This window comes from Podarcis gaigeae (assembly GCF_964106915.1).
Source record: "Podarcis gaigeae genome assembly, chromosome: 4".
Taxonomy (NCBI): domain Eukaryota; kingdom Metazoa; phylum Chordata; class Lepidosauria; order Squamata; family Lacertidae; genus Podarcis; species Podarcis gaigeae.
This window is the reverse complement of record NC_139677.1, coordinates 71,074,050-71,088,969: the sequence shown is the minus strand read 5'-3', so window position 1 is coordinate 71,088,969 and position 14,920 is coordinate 71,074,050. Positions and strand designations below refer to the sequence as shown.

Genomic DNA, 14,920 nt, shown 5'->3' with positions numbered 1-14,920 from the left:
TTATTTATGCAATCAATACGACAGTACCAGTCATCTGAAACGAGTCTTTCTGTCTCTAGCTAGTCATATTTTGTTGGTCAGCTGGGTTGGTCACCAAACCCAGTTAAGCCAATTTGTCCAAGACTTTCCAAAACCAGGGTATAACAAGTCGTAACTGCTAATGACAGATATCCAGTAAGAGATTTAAATGAGAGATCAGCGTTCTGGCCCTGAAATATGTTCAGTAAAGTTAACCCAGCGGACTGAATGACTTGTTGACCAGTGGTATTAGGTAAAGGTATCTATGAAAACCCTGTTTTTCGAAAACCTGACACCTTAACAATACCACCATTTATGCTGCCATGTTTCCTTCATTTCACATCCTTGTGAACAAAATGGTTTAAGAGAAAGTTGCATGTGTGCAAGATAAAGAGTTATAAAGTGCCATTTTTGCAATGTTTTTAGGACTGTTTATTTACTGGGCCATTTCTTCAGGCTCTCCTGTGTTAATATGCTTATATTTAGCACAAAAGATTTTTAACCCTGAAACACTGTGGGTAATATTTCCCCAGTGCCATGAAGTTCAGTAGGGAACTGAGATACCTTGCTCCAGAGGAATAAATTATAACTTAGTGAAGAAAGTAATGAGTTGCTACCAAACTGTTTAAAGTCACCTGTGTATTGGGGAACTCGTTAAAATATGTCAGGGATGCCCAAATTAAAATACTTCTGATTGCATATGAACAGCAGGTGCATTGAACTTTCACTGAAAAGTTATCCAGTTTTTGATGAACACAATGATGACCTAAAGTTATAGTTCTAACTTTAGCTTTAAGTATTTTTAAGGGTTTTTTGGGTTAGCTCTAGGCAAAAAATCCAGATCATACTATCAGATGCCATTATCAGATAAAGCAGAAAACCTTCCACTCCCTAGCCAACTAAATCTTAAGCAAGAGCTCCTCTTATAATCCTGCTGCATACATCGTCCTTCTGTCTAGTGTGACTAGTGGTGTGACTTGGATAACTCTGGCCAGTGAATGAGCGGACAACGAGGCTTTATTGTGAGAGATTAGCATAGAGGAAGTCAGAATGAGGAAGTTACTCAAGGAAAGGCAGAATACTTCTTTCCCTTGATGAGGTTCCTGCTTCATGGCAGCAGATGAAATGGTAATACATCTTTGCAAGGTTGCCTGCATTTCTAATTACAAGGTGAATGCATCCCAGATACCTGAAGATCTTTTTTAAAGCTCAGAGTGTTTTGCGAGTTGAACCGATACAGTGAGAAGTATGCACCACTGGATTCAATAGAACTTGCACTCAGGAAGCCATGTACAGAACTACAGTCATGCTGATTCTAATAAAATGTGTCTTATTCTATATATTTTTGCTCTTTCATGGCAAATCTGTATGATAGATCAGTGGTGGGCAACTGAATCTGGAACATTTTTCTGTCAACAGAGGAAGCATTTTTAAGGGACACTGGTTTGTGGGGAATGGCCTCATGGTCCAAACTGGGATACATATTGGGCCTAATTAGTCCCAAGAGCTGAAGATTCCCCACGACTGTGAACACTTGAATTTCCCTTGGAGGTGTTGCTATGGGGGCTGTCACAATGAGCTTCTGGGATTCAAAATTTACTACTACACCACTAAATGCATCTTGAGACATCATAAAAAAGGAAGAAACATCTGTCACAAATCCATAGACTGCTAGTAGTAATCTGGTAAAACAAATGTGTGCATTCTCCTACCTATTTTGTACTTGGCTGCTCATGCAGATGTTCCACTAAAATCTACAGAGCTTATTCATTCATAACGTAGTAGGACTGCATCTGTCAACATCCTTTGGGTATATTATCTATTGGGGATTGAGATTAATAATTCAGCATTCGGTAGTAAAGCTGAAAAAGTGTGTTCAATAGCATATTTGATTTTATGGGAACATTTTATTTATTTCTGCTAGGTCACAGTAATGAAAGGCAGCAATAGGAATAAAGATCATTCAACAGACGGAGAGGGTACTGGGAAACGACCAAAGAGAAAGTGTCTTCAGTGGCATCCACTACTTGCAAAGAAAATCCTTGACTTTTCAGAAGAAGAGGAGGAGGAAGAGGACGAAGAAGATATTGATAAGGTGAACCTAGGTTGTCAAAAAGTAGAGCTTTAGTATGATATACGTTGGAGATTGGTTGCCTGTGCAAGCCTTCTAAAACCCATTTGGAAATCAAATTCATAGGTTTTTTTAAATATCACTCAGCATGACTATCGTGGTTTGCCCCCATTCATATTGAGTAATATCTAAAAAGAGTATCTTTTCCAAATGTTAGACGAGCCCCACACTGTATCATGCCCGTAGTGGTTAAGAGCGATAGACTCGTAATCTGGTGAACTGGGTTGGCGTCTCCGCTCCTCCACATGCAGCTGCTGGGTGACCTTGGGCTAGTCACACTTCTCTGAAGTCTCTCAGCCCCACTCACCCCACAGAGTGTTTGTTGTGGGGGAGGAAGGGAAAGGAGAATGTTAGCCACTTTGAGACTCCTTCGGGTAGTGATAAAGCGAGATATCAAATCCAAACTCCTCCTCCTCCTCCTCCTCCTCCTCCTCCTCCTCCTCCTCCTCTTCTTCTTCTTCTTCTTCTTCTTCTTCTTCTTCTTCTTCTTCTTCTTCTTCTTCTTCTTCCCAACTTTGTGTGCCCACAGAGTAGCTCATGAATGAAACAACTATCCCATTTAGCCATCCAGAAGTTGGTATTCAGATACATAGGTCTTCTGAATACAGAGATTTTGAGTTATCATGGGTAATAGCTGCGGATAGGACTGTTGTCCATGAATTTGTTTAATCATTTAGTAGCCATTGCCACATTCAGCAAATTCCAAAAGTTAATTATTTGTTGTGGAAATTATTATAAATTACATTATTTTTCATAATAATTCATTTTTTAAAAAAAAAATCCCACCCAAGGCAACTTAATAAACTTTAAAATGATAAACTTTAAAATAAAAGCATTTAATACCCTATATTCAAAACACATTGGGGTAGTAAATATCCCTTTTGCCCACCCACTAAAACAAGTGGGCATGCTTCCATCAACAAAACTGTTCAGTGCAACAATTTAAAGCACAAACCAGTGCAGAACCTTAAAACCATTCAGATCACAAAAGCATTTTAAACAGGAAGACTTTATTTACCTAGTTAGAAGGCCATTAATGAGGGGGCAAGACAAGCCTGCCTTGGGGGGAAGTTCCATAGTCTGGGCACAGAAAGATAGATTTCTGTCGAACCTCACTTCAGTCTCTGAGTGGAATCTGTCTTTCATCCCACAAAGTGTAAATGCAAAGCTAATGTAATATTATTTGCTCAGACATTTTGCTGAATTGATTGCTTCACTGCAGGGGATTTGCAGGTTTTTAACACAGAATATTAAGTTAGATGTTGGAGCGAATATCTAATAGACACGAGAAATATCCATTACATCTGTAGAATTTTTATTTGTAAAATAGGTCCATCTTCTTGGTGCTGATGGTCTTGAGCACGATGCTGACGAAACAGAAGATGAGGAATCTTCAGAGCAACGAGCTCGCAGGCCGATGAATGCATTCCTTCTGTTCTGCAAACGCCACCGTTCCCTTGTGCGGCAAGAACACCCCCGTCTGGACAACCGTGGTGCTACCAAGATCCTGGCGGATTGGTGGTCTGTTCTAGACCCTAAAGAAAAGCAGAAATACACCGACATGGCCAAGGAGGTACCCAGTGACATTATTGTGCCACGTGTTTAAATGGTGAACATTTGAAAAACAGCATCGTGCTTAAAATCCCTTCCTCCCCCAATCTGTGTCAGGTTTTGCAAGGGAGAGGATTAAACAAGAATTCAAGAAGGAAAGGAGCTTCGTGACCAAGCTAAACAGTTCAGTTTATACATTTCATACAGTGTTTTTTATATCATGTTACTCTGACCTGAACTACCTGATTCAAAAAAGCAGGATTACTAAATTTTTACTAAATATACAATTTTTTTTATCTGGATACCCTCCTTTTACAGAGGCCTGTTCCCATTTTAAAACCCAAAAGGTGTTCCAACAAATATGTTATAACTGGTTTCTCAAAAGCAAGAGAAATACCTGTTTTACTTTCTAATATTTCCCTTTCCAAATTACTGCTACTGAAACAGACCCAAAGGGTAGATTTATTTTAATTAAGGGTTTTCTTGACGACTAGCTATTTGCTGGTGATATGCTTTGAATTCTAATCAGACTTATTTTATTAAAAAAGAAAAATACCTTGCAACAACTTGAGACGTTAGAAGAGCATACTTTTTTTAACTAAAGCCGATTTTAACTATTTAATTTATCAATAATTTGATAACCTAGACTACCATAACACCTGATTTGGCTCTCTAAACACTAACGCTCATTGGCTACATTCAAATGAAGGGAAACTACTGCATATCAACCTAAGCAAGTTGTGCTTCCTTTTTCTGGTTAATTGGCTATAACGTTTGATAGAATACAGATAATTGAACTATCTTTGTTGCATTACATTCTTCATTAAATTTTCTTTCCATTGATATATAATTTCATGGTATTACTCCAATAAATGTGGAGTTGTGAGCCATCAAACCTCAGAAATACACTTTTTCCAAACGGTTTTCACAATTTTGGCCAGTAGTGTACCTTCACTGTCAGAGGCAGTATGTCTCTGAATGCCAGTTTCTGTGAATCACAGGTTGAGATTGTGCTGTTGCTTTCAAGTCTTGCTTTCGGGCTTCACTGCTGTGAAACAAATGCTCGAACTCCAGTAAGGAATGATCTCCCTGCAGAATTTATAAAACTTGTATTTATAAAATAATGGTCTGCTGCAAGGAATCTCTCCTAAATTAATCTATACAGGTAGCAGATAAGATCCAAAATACAGCATGCCATGATAAATAAGAAGTCTTTCACAATGCAACTGAAGTTCGATTCAGGGAAAGCTTCTTGGGGACAGTGTATTATAACTGGTGTGATACAATCAAAAGCCCTCTTTATATTTATTCCGAATCACCCCGTAGTGGATAATGTCTTTAGATATTCTTCTTCATTGATTCAGAATAACAAAAATAGTTTCCATTTGGTTTTTTCAATACTGAAATTAGGGACTTATTATTTCAACTCGTAGTAAAAAAACAACAACAGTAATAATAATGGAATCCAGTAGTGATCTGGAAAATTAGAGAGTTGAATTTATAGGACAAAAATGTCTTTTGGGATTTTTAACTTCCCCTTGAACCTTTGTCAGTGGGGAAGAAGAACAACTGCATAACACTCCTGTGAAAAGTGACAATTAGAAACTTCTAACAATAGTGTGTTGAAAACTGCTATGCCTATGGTGATATGATTCACACAGGCTTGGTTCTGAAAGCAAGTCTCACATTTCTCTATTGAAAAGGAACAATATAGCCAAGTGTGTTCAGCTCAGTAACATTCATTCCAAGAATGTGTATGAGACGTGCAATTAAGCATATAATTTTTATTCTTTCTGTAGTTTAGCTGTGCAATAGCAGTAATTATGAACAAAAACTTGCCACTGGGTCCTCTTAACAATTTTTTCCTGGTAAAGCATTGATGAAAATACATACAGGAGAGAGAGGGTTTTCTTTTTAATTGCATTTTAAAAATTGTAGTTATAATTTGGCTTCATTATGAACACTGCCCAGACATAATGCACAGCTTAGAGCGGTGGCCATACAATGTGTCTCTTGGAGCTAGCCCTCAGATTCAACAAGGCTATTAAAAAAAAAGATCTTGGAGCAAGCCCAAACTTCAAATCTGGTTTACACCCAGCTCTCTATATTTGCGACCATTTTTTTTTTAGTATGGGCAAATGCTATAAATATTTATACCTTGTAAGAGTAAATAGGGAAACCTGACAGTTTCAATTTCATTAGCTGAATGATCTGAAATGCAGAAGCACACAAAGGCTTAAGTTGTTCTTTTACCCAAAATATATTGGATAGGGCTCAGGGCTTCCAACTCAGACTAGACATACTGTAAATGCAATAGGCTATCTTTGTGATCAGGGACGTGGGTGGCGCTGTGGGTTAAACCACTGAGCCTCTTGGGCTTGCTGATCAGAAGGTTGGCGGTTCGAATCCCCGCGACGGGGTGAGCTCCGGTTGCTCGGTCCCAGCTCCTGCCAACCTAGCAGTTCGAAAGCACGTAAAAGTGCAAGTAGATAAATAGGTACTGCTCCGGCGGGAAGGTAAACGGTGTTTCCGTGCACTGCTCTGGTTCTCCAGAAGTGGCTTAGTCATGCTGGCCACATGACCCGGAAGCTGTACACCAGCTCCCTCGGCCAGTACAGTAAAGCGAGATGAGTGCCGCAACCCCAGAGTCGGCCACGACTGGACCTAATGGTCAGGGGTCCCTTTACCTTTACCTATCTTTGTGATCACGTAGCACAACATTGAGAAACCTTAAATCAGGATCATAAGAAGAGCCTGCTGGATCAGGCCAGTGGCCCACCTAATTCAGCAACCTGTACTCACAGTAGCCAAGAGCTGTGGGAAACTTACAAGCAGGACCCGAGAACAAGAGGAATCTTCCCTCTAAACCACCCCTCTTCAATTAAAATTTGTTAGTCTTGGTCATATTTCCTGGTCATATTACCAAGATTTCCTATTCTTCAGGTTGAGACCAAATTTTTCAGTTATTTGTTAAGAAATGAACATTCTTTATTAAAAATTTGTTGGTATAGTGCAGGTGGTTGAGAAAAATAGTTGAGCCATTGATGCTTTGAGAAATGTTTTTATGGAGTAGCTTGGCAATCTGAGATCATCCATAAACTCATATTTTATAATACAGGTTTTATAGCTTTTTGGATGACAAACATAAGCAATGAGTGCAATCCTGTGCACATTTATATGGGAGTAAGCCCCATTTGACTTGAATCAAAGTAAACATTCAAATTGTTGTATATTGCATATCCTAAAACCAGTACTTTGTAAACCACTTAGAAGGTTTTTTGTTTTGTTTTTACAATTGCCATATTTTTTGCTCCATAAGACGCACCTAGTTTTTAGAAGAGGAAAGCAAGAAAAAAAATACAGAGCACGCGAGGGAGAATATCCCCCTCCTCGCTGGCTCCTGGCTGCTCTCATGCAAGTCACAGAGCCCCTCAGATGTAGGGAACTCTAAATAGGGTGTTCTAAAGCTCTCTTCCCCCGCCTCGCCTTTCCCCACCTGCTCGTGCAGGCTCCACCATTAGGACACTCGCACGGGTGGTGTGCCACGCCCCCGCCACTCCGGGAACCAAAGCCCCCAGCTCCGCCACTGCCAGGGACCACACATTCGCTCCATAAGACGCACAGACATTTCCCCTTACTTTTTAGGAGGAAAACAGTGTGTCTTATGGAGCGAAAAATACGGTAAGTGGTGTATAAATGTTATGAAATAAATAATTAAGAATACTAAGTTGTTACATTTCCCCAAGGTTTTCTACAAAACTGTGCTGTCCCTTGACGCAATTTTTTCCCTTTCTTCTTCATAGTACAAGGATGCATTTATGAAAGCAAACCCTGGCTACAAGTGGTGCCCGCCTACAAATAAACCTGTGAAAACCCAGTCATCTACTGTTACTAACCGGAAAAAGCTGTGGGCTTTCCCATCAGAACCTGCAAAAGATTTGCCAAGTCCGAAAAAGTTAGTGAAGACAGAAGAAATGCCTCAGCTGAATTTCGCAATGGCAGGTTCGTTCGATATCTCTGTTGACATCAAGCCCCAAGTCTCTGGCCTACAGTACGTGACTGAATCAGGCCTAGAAGTCAGAGGTTCCAACAAGATTGTACTGTATTTCATTAGAGTCAATGGGAATATTTGTTTTATTATAATCATGTACAGTGGAACCTCAGTTTTCGATCATCTCGGAAGCCGGACAATTCGGAACCCAAACACTGAAAACCAGAAGTAATTGCTTCCGTTTTCGAATGCACCTCGGAAGTCGTTTTTTTCAATGGAATTTGCCAACCACCCATTGATCCTCGGTTTTCGAATGATTCGGATGTCTTCCAGAACGGATTACGTTCGAAATCCCGAGGTTCCACTGTGCAGGGGCGCCGACTTATAAAAAATATTGGGGGGGCCCATACCGGGGTCCTGCCCCGGGAAGTTTTCTAAATTTTAGATGAAAATTAGTGAGTTTTAAAGTTTTTTAAAAGTATTTTAGAGTCATATGATCAACATTAGAACCCCGAAAACTCGACTCTCTATAACTCCACACTCCGGGAAACTCGACAAGCCTGAAACACTTTTTGGCTTTGAAAAAAGAAACAAAACAAAAACACGCACGGTATTTTCGTAAAAAGCTAATTTAATTTACAGTAACAATTATGCTTATAGACTATTACAGAGCAGTGAATATATAGCTCTGAAAAGACTGAAATGATATTTAAATAAATCCTAAACTATCATTAAAAGAATAAAACATAAAATATTGCTGTCGCACAGTAATAGCACTTTGATTAATAAGTGAAATAGCTAATTTAAGCTTACTTTGAATAAGGCTGAGGGTTCATTAAATAAAAATAATATCTCAAAGTTAATGCTTTAATACAGTTAATAAAGTTAATACAGTATGCCTAATACTGTATGTAAATACTGTAATACTGTATGTAAATAACGGGCTTTAATTGGGTCTTACACCCTAAAAATATTTAAGTATTTGAAAATAACTAATACAGTACTATAGTAATATAGAAATACTAAACTAGTACTAATATTTCAAAACTGAAAATCTAACATTCTGTATGTATTTAATTCTCTATTTTATAAAGATTTTTAATATCTGACAGTGAGTTTGGAGTAGCCCAATGCAAAAATCCTGAGGATCCATGTGGATCCATGCTTTGTAACCACGTTTTTGCACCACTGTGACCCTAGGCAACAGTGGGTGCGTGATTTTTTTGGTGCAAGATGTAGCCATGGACATGCTATGTGATCTGATGGTGAATTTGGGGTGACCCAATGCAAAAATTCTGAGGATGCATGTGGATCTGTGCTTTGTCACCACGTTTTAAATGGGGAGGGAAGGAAAAACACAGAAGGGACAAGAAGCACAAGAGGGGTGTGCGGAGAAGCAGCTGGCTAAGAATGCAGGGGAGGAGTTTAACGGGGTGGGGGGGAGGAAAGGAAGGCAAAAGTCCCCCCCCCAAGCCAGCCCTCTCTCTCTCTCTCCCACCTGCATCCCTAGAGCACGGAGAGGAGGAGGTGGTGGGCTGGAGCCTGCACGCAGTGTGACTAGGAAAGAATTAGAAGGAAGGACTCAATCCTTTCCTTAACCCTCTGCTTGCCAGGAGGGCAGGGGATTCCCTGCTCTTTGTTGAGTTTGAGCAAACGCAGCAACAGAAGCGGGTGGGCAGTAAGACCCTGAGGCAGAATGCAGGAAAGCAGCAGCTTCCGCCTTCCCTCCGCCCGACCGCCGGATCTTATTTTTGCCTTATTTTTGCCTATTTTTGCCCCTGCGCTCCGGCGAGTCAGCTCCAGGGACCACACATTCGCTCAATAACACGCACAGACATTTCCCCTTACTTTTTAGGAGAAAAAAATCTGTGTGTTATAGAGCGAAATTTACGGTAATAATTTTCTTAAATTATTGGGGGGGCTCTGCCCCCCCAAACGAATTTTTGAGGGGGCTCGGGCCCCCTCAGGCTCCATGGAGTCGGCGCCTATGCCACTGTGTTATTAAAATGGGTTGATTCCCGCAATCATTTTGTAATAGGATGCTATAGGGTTGTAGATATTCTTGAAGCTGTTACTGTTTTGTAAAACATGCCTTCTATATATTTTAATAAGTTATAAGATGCATAGTCAGTGGAACACCTCATTCCAGTAATGACTGCCACATTTGATACTGTTACATCCTCTTATGGTATGTTCACACAGTGCAAAATACACAGTCCCTGTTGTGACTGCCTTCCTGGCTATGGGATGGATACAAACTAAATTAGTCATGACTTTAAGTCCCATGATTTCATTGGGAACTGACTGTGACTAATTACTCAGTGGGATCCAACGCTGTGTATACATGGATAGATTATAGTCCCTGTCGCATTTTCCTGCATGATCATAGATGGATCATATTGCTGCAACTCTTCCTACCTAGGGCTCTTTTAAGCTACTTAAATCAGCTTAAGTTAGATGTTTTGAGCAAAAAAGTATACATTAGACATTTCTTGTGTCTTTAATAAAGTAGTTTCCAAACCCTGAAAATATGTTTAACTTCCAATAGCAGCATAAGTAGCAGCACTAGGCACAAATCATGTTTTGCTTCGTTGTTAATAGTTCTCTATTTCGAATGGAAGTGAAAGACTCATGGTGAGTCTGACCAAATACAAGTTACAATCCATTTGAAAGCATAGTCCATTGTGATTGGAGGGAAGGTGTATTTTTGAGTGGCAGGATCTAAAGATACAAGTTGCAGGTGATGGTGTGCAAGACTCTGCTTCAGCAGAGGGAGTGGGGGTTGAGCAATGCCTTTTTCAGGCATTCTGTCTTAATTTCATGGGGCTAGAAAGTGGAGCCATATGCCCACTATGACATTCACACCAGCCCTTTCCTCCTCCTCCACATTGGCGGAGACATCTGAGGGAAGAATGCTAATTGCCTGGGGTTCTAAACAGGGAAACCTATATGAGTTTTCATTGAGTCCTATTGTCAAACTTCCCTTCCCAACATGGGGGAGAGAGAGACTTGAGTGTGATCCCATGCAATCCCATGTTGCTTCACATAAAAATCATAGAATTGTAGAGCTGGGAGAAACCACTTGGGTCATCTAGTCCAACCCCCTGCAATGCAGGAATCTTTTGCCCAATATGAAGCTCAAACCCACAACTCTTGAGATTAAGAGTTTAATGCTGTACCAACTGACAGTTGTATGCAGGAGGGTGCCTGAAGTTCCTTGTGTATATTGTCTGCACTTTGTTGTAACACTTAAAAGTTACCAGCACTAGACTGAGATTTTCTGAAAAGAGTGACTTTATGAATAGCTTATCATGATATTATCAAGACTTCCTTCCCACTCTTCCCACTCCATTTTTTAAAAAGATATATATATATATATATGAGGTGTGTGTGTGTGTGTGTGTGTGTGTGTGTGTGTGTGTGTGTGTGTTGATTCCTTTTAAGTAGTCTTAGTTAAAAGATGTAATCTTTATAGTTCCTTTCAGTGCTGTGGCCCAGTATGTTTAAGACCTGCTCAGGCTGGCTCCAAAATAAAACATTTCTATCAATATATTTTTATTCTCTGATAGATCCTACACAAATGGGAGGCCTCAGTATGCTACTGTTAGCAGGAGAACATGCCTTGACTGCACAAGAGGTAAGGAGCTATCTTGCCTGCTTCATCCTTTCATTAATGCAATGCATGTTTGACAGATATGTATAGTAATGTAACTTCTGCTGACAACTATTTGATAGGTTTTGTATCTGCAGTCAGTGACACAGTTTTGCCATTCCGTAGCTATAGAACCTAATCATTTGTGCCAGTTGTACAATGTGAAACACTTTGGTGTCAAGTACAGTGGTACCTCCGGTTGTGGACAGGATCCGTTCCAGAGCTCTGGTCGGATTCTGAGGTTTCTGCAACTGGAGGTGCCTGTTCTATGCGCGCGGCGCGATAGAGCACTACTGTGCATGCGTGCGCGGCGAAACCCAGAAATATACTTCTGGGTTTGCTGCGTGTGTATCCCGAAGGATACGTAACAAGAGGGGCTCGTAAGTGGAATGTATTGCAGAATGAAGTCCTTTATATCTAAAGAGTTTCTAGTAAAGAGGAACTATAATCAAGAGGATGTATCTTGAGTCAAACTGTCTGTGAATGTAAACAGTTCTGTGAACTTAGAAGTCCCAGCCTTGAGAGCAAAATCCATTTACTTTGTATATTGTCTGATACATATTTGTCCTTCCGCCATTTATAATTTGAATACCATAGAGCAGTGATGGCGAACCTTTTAGAGATTGAGTGCCCAAACTGCTACTCAAAACCCACTTACTTATTGCAAAGTGCCAACACGGCAATTTAACCTGCATATCTCATTTTTTCTGTGTGTTTCACATTTCTTCTTTATGACTGCTGTTGTAATAAATAATCCTTCATAAAAGTTACTGCATTAAATCATCTTTCTATTGATATATAATTTTGTGGTATAACTCAGTGCTTTTTTCAAAAAAATATGTTTAGGGGTACACTCAGTTTTACTCAAGATAAATCACCACCGGGGGAAGAATAAATAAAGTTCAAATTGGGGAAAATAATTCATCTACCGTTAAATTCACAAAATGTTCAGAAGTATGCGTCCCTTTGCATCCCCACAGAAAAAAAGCACTGGTATTACTCCAGAACAAAGTGGTGTTATGAGCCATCAAACCTTGGAAATACAGAAGGTTTCACAATTTTGGCCACTAGTGTACATTGGGGGGCTGTACTAAGAGCAACCCTCTCCCAGTCTTTAATATAAGATAATAGTGATTGTCTGTGTGCGCACATACAAATATATATAAATAAATAAACCCAGCCAGATGGGTGGGGTATAATTTATTATTATTATTATTATTTGCTATTTTTTTGGCAGCCGTTTGATGGCTTACTCCATGGAATGAATTTTTCTGTTGGCTTCTGCAGGAAAGCCCAGAGAACATGTAAACCCAGCAGCCCCTTCTTATGTTGCTTACTGACCTGGGAGTTAAGCCCTGCTGAACTCAAGGCAGCTTACTCCTGAGTAGGAAAAACAGACTGGCAGAAATCAATGCCTGCTCAGCCCCTCTTTCACTCGCCAGGCCCTGGTGCCGCATGCTTTGGACGGCACATCCAAGCCCCCCCGCCCCCCCGGCATGGAAGCTACAGCCCTGCTGGGGCGTTGGTGTGCGTGCCCACAGAGAGGGCTCTGAGTGCCCTCTCTGGCACGCATGCCATAGGTTTGCCACCACTGCCATAGACTATTTAGAATAACGTGACTAATATTTGGTAGCATTATTTTAAATGCAAAAAGCATTTAAAAATATAGTTTACATGCTATTAGATCCCACTTTCCTAATCAACACAGGTAACTCAAAGCTACTTAAAATACCGTTGTAACAAATAATTTTAAATACATTATCTCAGTGATATTCATCATCATCAAACCTTTACTGGCATCACTTACAAACATTCAGAATAAATAAGCCAGTGCGATCTCTTCGCCATTTACTCAGTAATATTTACTTCACTACTGCTAAGGTGTTGTATCATTACCTCCCATTTTTCAAGTGTGGGTTGGGACATTGCCTACACGGCAGCACACTTGAGCCTAGAATCAGGAGTGTTGGGCTCACAGCTCATGAAGTTCACCGCCGTACCACCGCTGCTGCTCAGTTTAAAGTAGCCATCTGCCTGTTTACATTTCACCAGCTTTGCAATACAAAATGTATTAATGTGGCAGCTTTTAGCACATACATGTTGAATTTCTGTAAGAAGTAGAATGTGATTTTGTACTGGTAGTGGCAAAAGAGTATCATGGTTCAATATAAACACAATAACATTTTGTAGCATCTTGTGCTTCAATCAATCAATCAATCAATCATTTGTTTGTTTGTTTGTTTGTGTGTTTGTTTGTATGCCATGTTTCCAAAGTTAAAACATGTTCTAGGTGGCTTTTTAGAAACTACAGCACTACAAAGATAACAAAATTAGTCATAAACAAAACATCAAAAAGTACACAGACTGAACAATTTCCACATAGAGCATAAGATACAAAACAAAGATACAAAAAGACAACAGCAACAGCCCCCATAAACAATGCCCCAGCCCAAGATTCTGTTTGGCAGCTTCAGCTTTTATAGCTGGAGTCAACCGGGCCTTGCCTCTCAGGCCAGGTGGGAAAAGGCCTACAAGGCAGGGAGCAGATCTTGCAGGGCTCAAAGCAAAGATAATAATAATAATATAAGAATTATTTATTATTTATACCCCGCCCATCTGGCTGGGTTTCCCCAGCCACTCTGGGCGGCTTCCAACAAAATAATAAAATACAATAGTCTATCAAACATTAAAAGCTTCCCTAATCAGGGCTGCCTTCAGATTTCTTCTAAAAGTCTGGTAGTTGTTTTTCTCTTTGACATCTGGTGGGAGGGCATTCCACAGGGCGGGTGCCACTACCGAGAAGGCCCTCTGCCTGGTTCCCTGTAACTTGGCTTCTCGCAGCGAGGGAACCGTCAGAAGGCTCTTGGCACTGGACCTTAGCGTCTGGGCAGAACGATGGGGGTGGAGACGCTCCTTAAGGTATACTGGGTCGAGGCCATTTAGGGCTTTAAAGGTCAGCACCAACAATTTGAATTGTGCTTGGAAACATACTGGGAGCCAATGTAGGTCTTTCAAGACCAGTGTTATGTGGTTTTGGCGGCTGCTCCCAGATGGTCTCTTAAGCAACTTTTTATGTACTACAGGCCACTTCATCAGATGAAAATTATTTGAATAACTTGCTGGCCTGTGGGGACAGGGGAACATTTGCAAACCTAAGATTTAACTTGAATCATTTTACTTGTAGCTTATATAGTCCATCCTTCATTTATACAAATACCAGGTACAGCTTATAAACCAAAGCAACCAGAACAGTAAGCCATTCTGAACAAATAAAAACTGCTAAAAACAGCATAATAAGCGAATCAGCAGCTTAAAATGCCTGGGCAAATAAATAAGTGTTAACCTAGTGCTGGAACAATGACCACATCAGCCAGGCAGACTTCTGAGTGGAGGGCATTTTTGACAGCTTATGTAGCCATAATGCCATGAGTAGGAAGTAACATGGTGCTTGTTAAGCCCTTGTTTGCAAGCCTGGTGTGTCTACCAGCCATTCTGACAAATTTCTTATGAGAAATCCACTTTCACAGCTCCTTCCCAAAACATTCTGGGCAGACATTTGGCTGGCAAGTGAAGCATG

General features: G+C 40.4%; 1 protein-coding gene across 16 annotated transcripts in view; it reads left to right on the top strand.

The window, feature by feature from the left end:
* Window positions 1-14,920, top strand: part of BBX (BBX high mobility group box domain containing) — a 133,682-nt gene that overhangs the window by 83,789 nt on the left and 34,973 nt on the right. For all 16 annotated transcript variants that reach the window (XM_083736412.1, XM_083736407.1, XM_083736422.1 and 13 more), the window contains 4 exons: window positions 1,943-2,113; window positions 3,480-3,722; window positions 7,504-7,702; window positions 11,261-11,328. In XM_083736412.1, coding sequence (XP_083592538.1) covers window positions 1,952-2,113; window positions 3,480-3,722; window positions 7,504-7,702; window positions 11,261-11,328 — 672 coding nt within the window. In that variant the 5' untranslated portion in view covers window positions 1,943-1,951. The remainder of the gene's footprint in view (window positions 1-1,942; window positions 2,114-3,479; window positions 3,723-7,503; window positions 7,703-11,260; window positions 11,329-14,920) is intronic.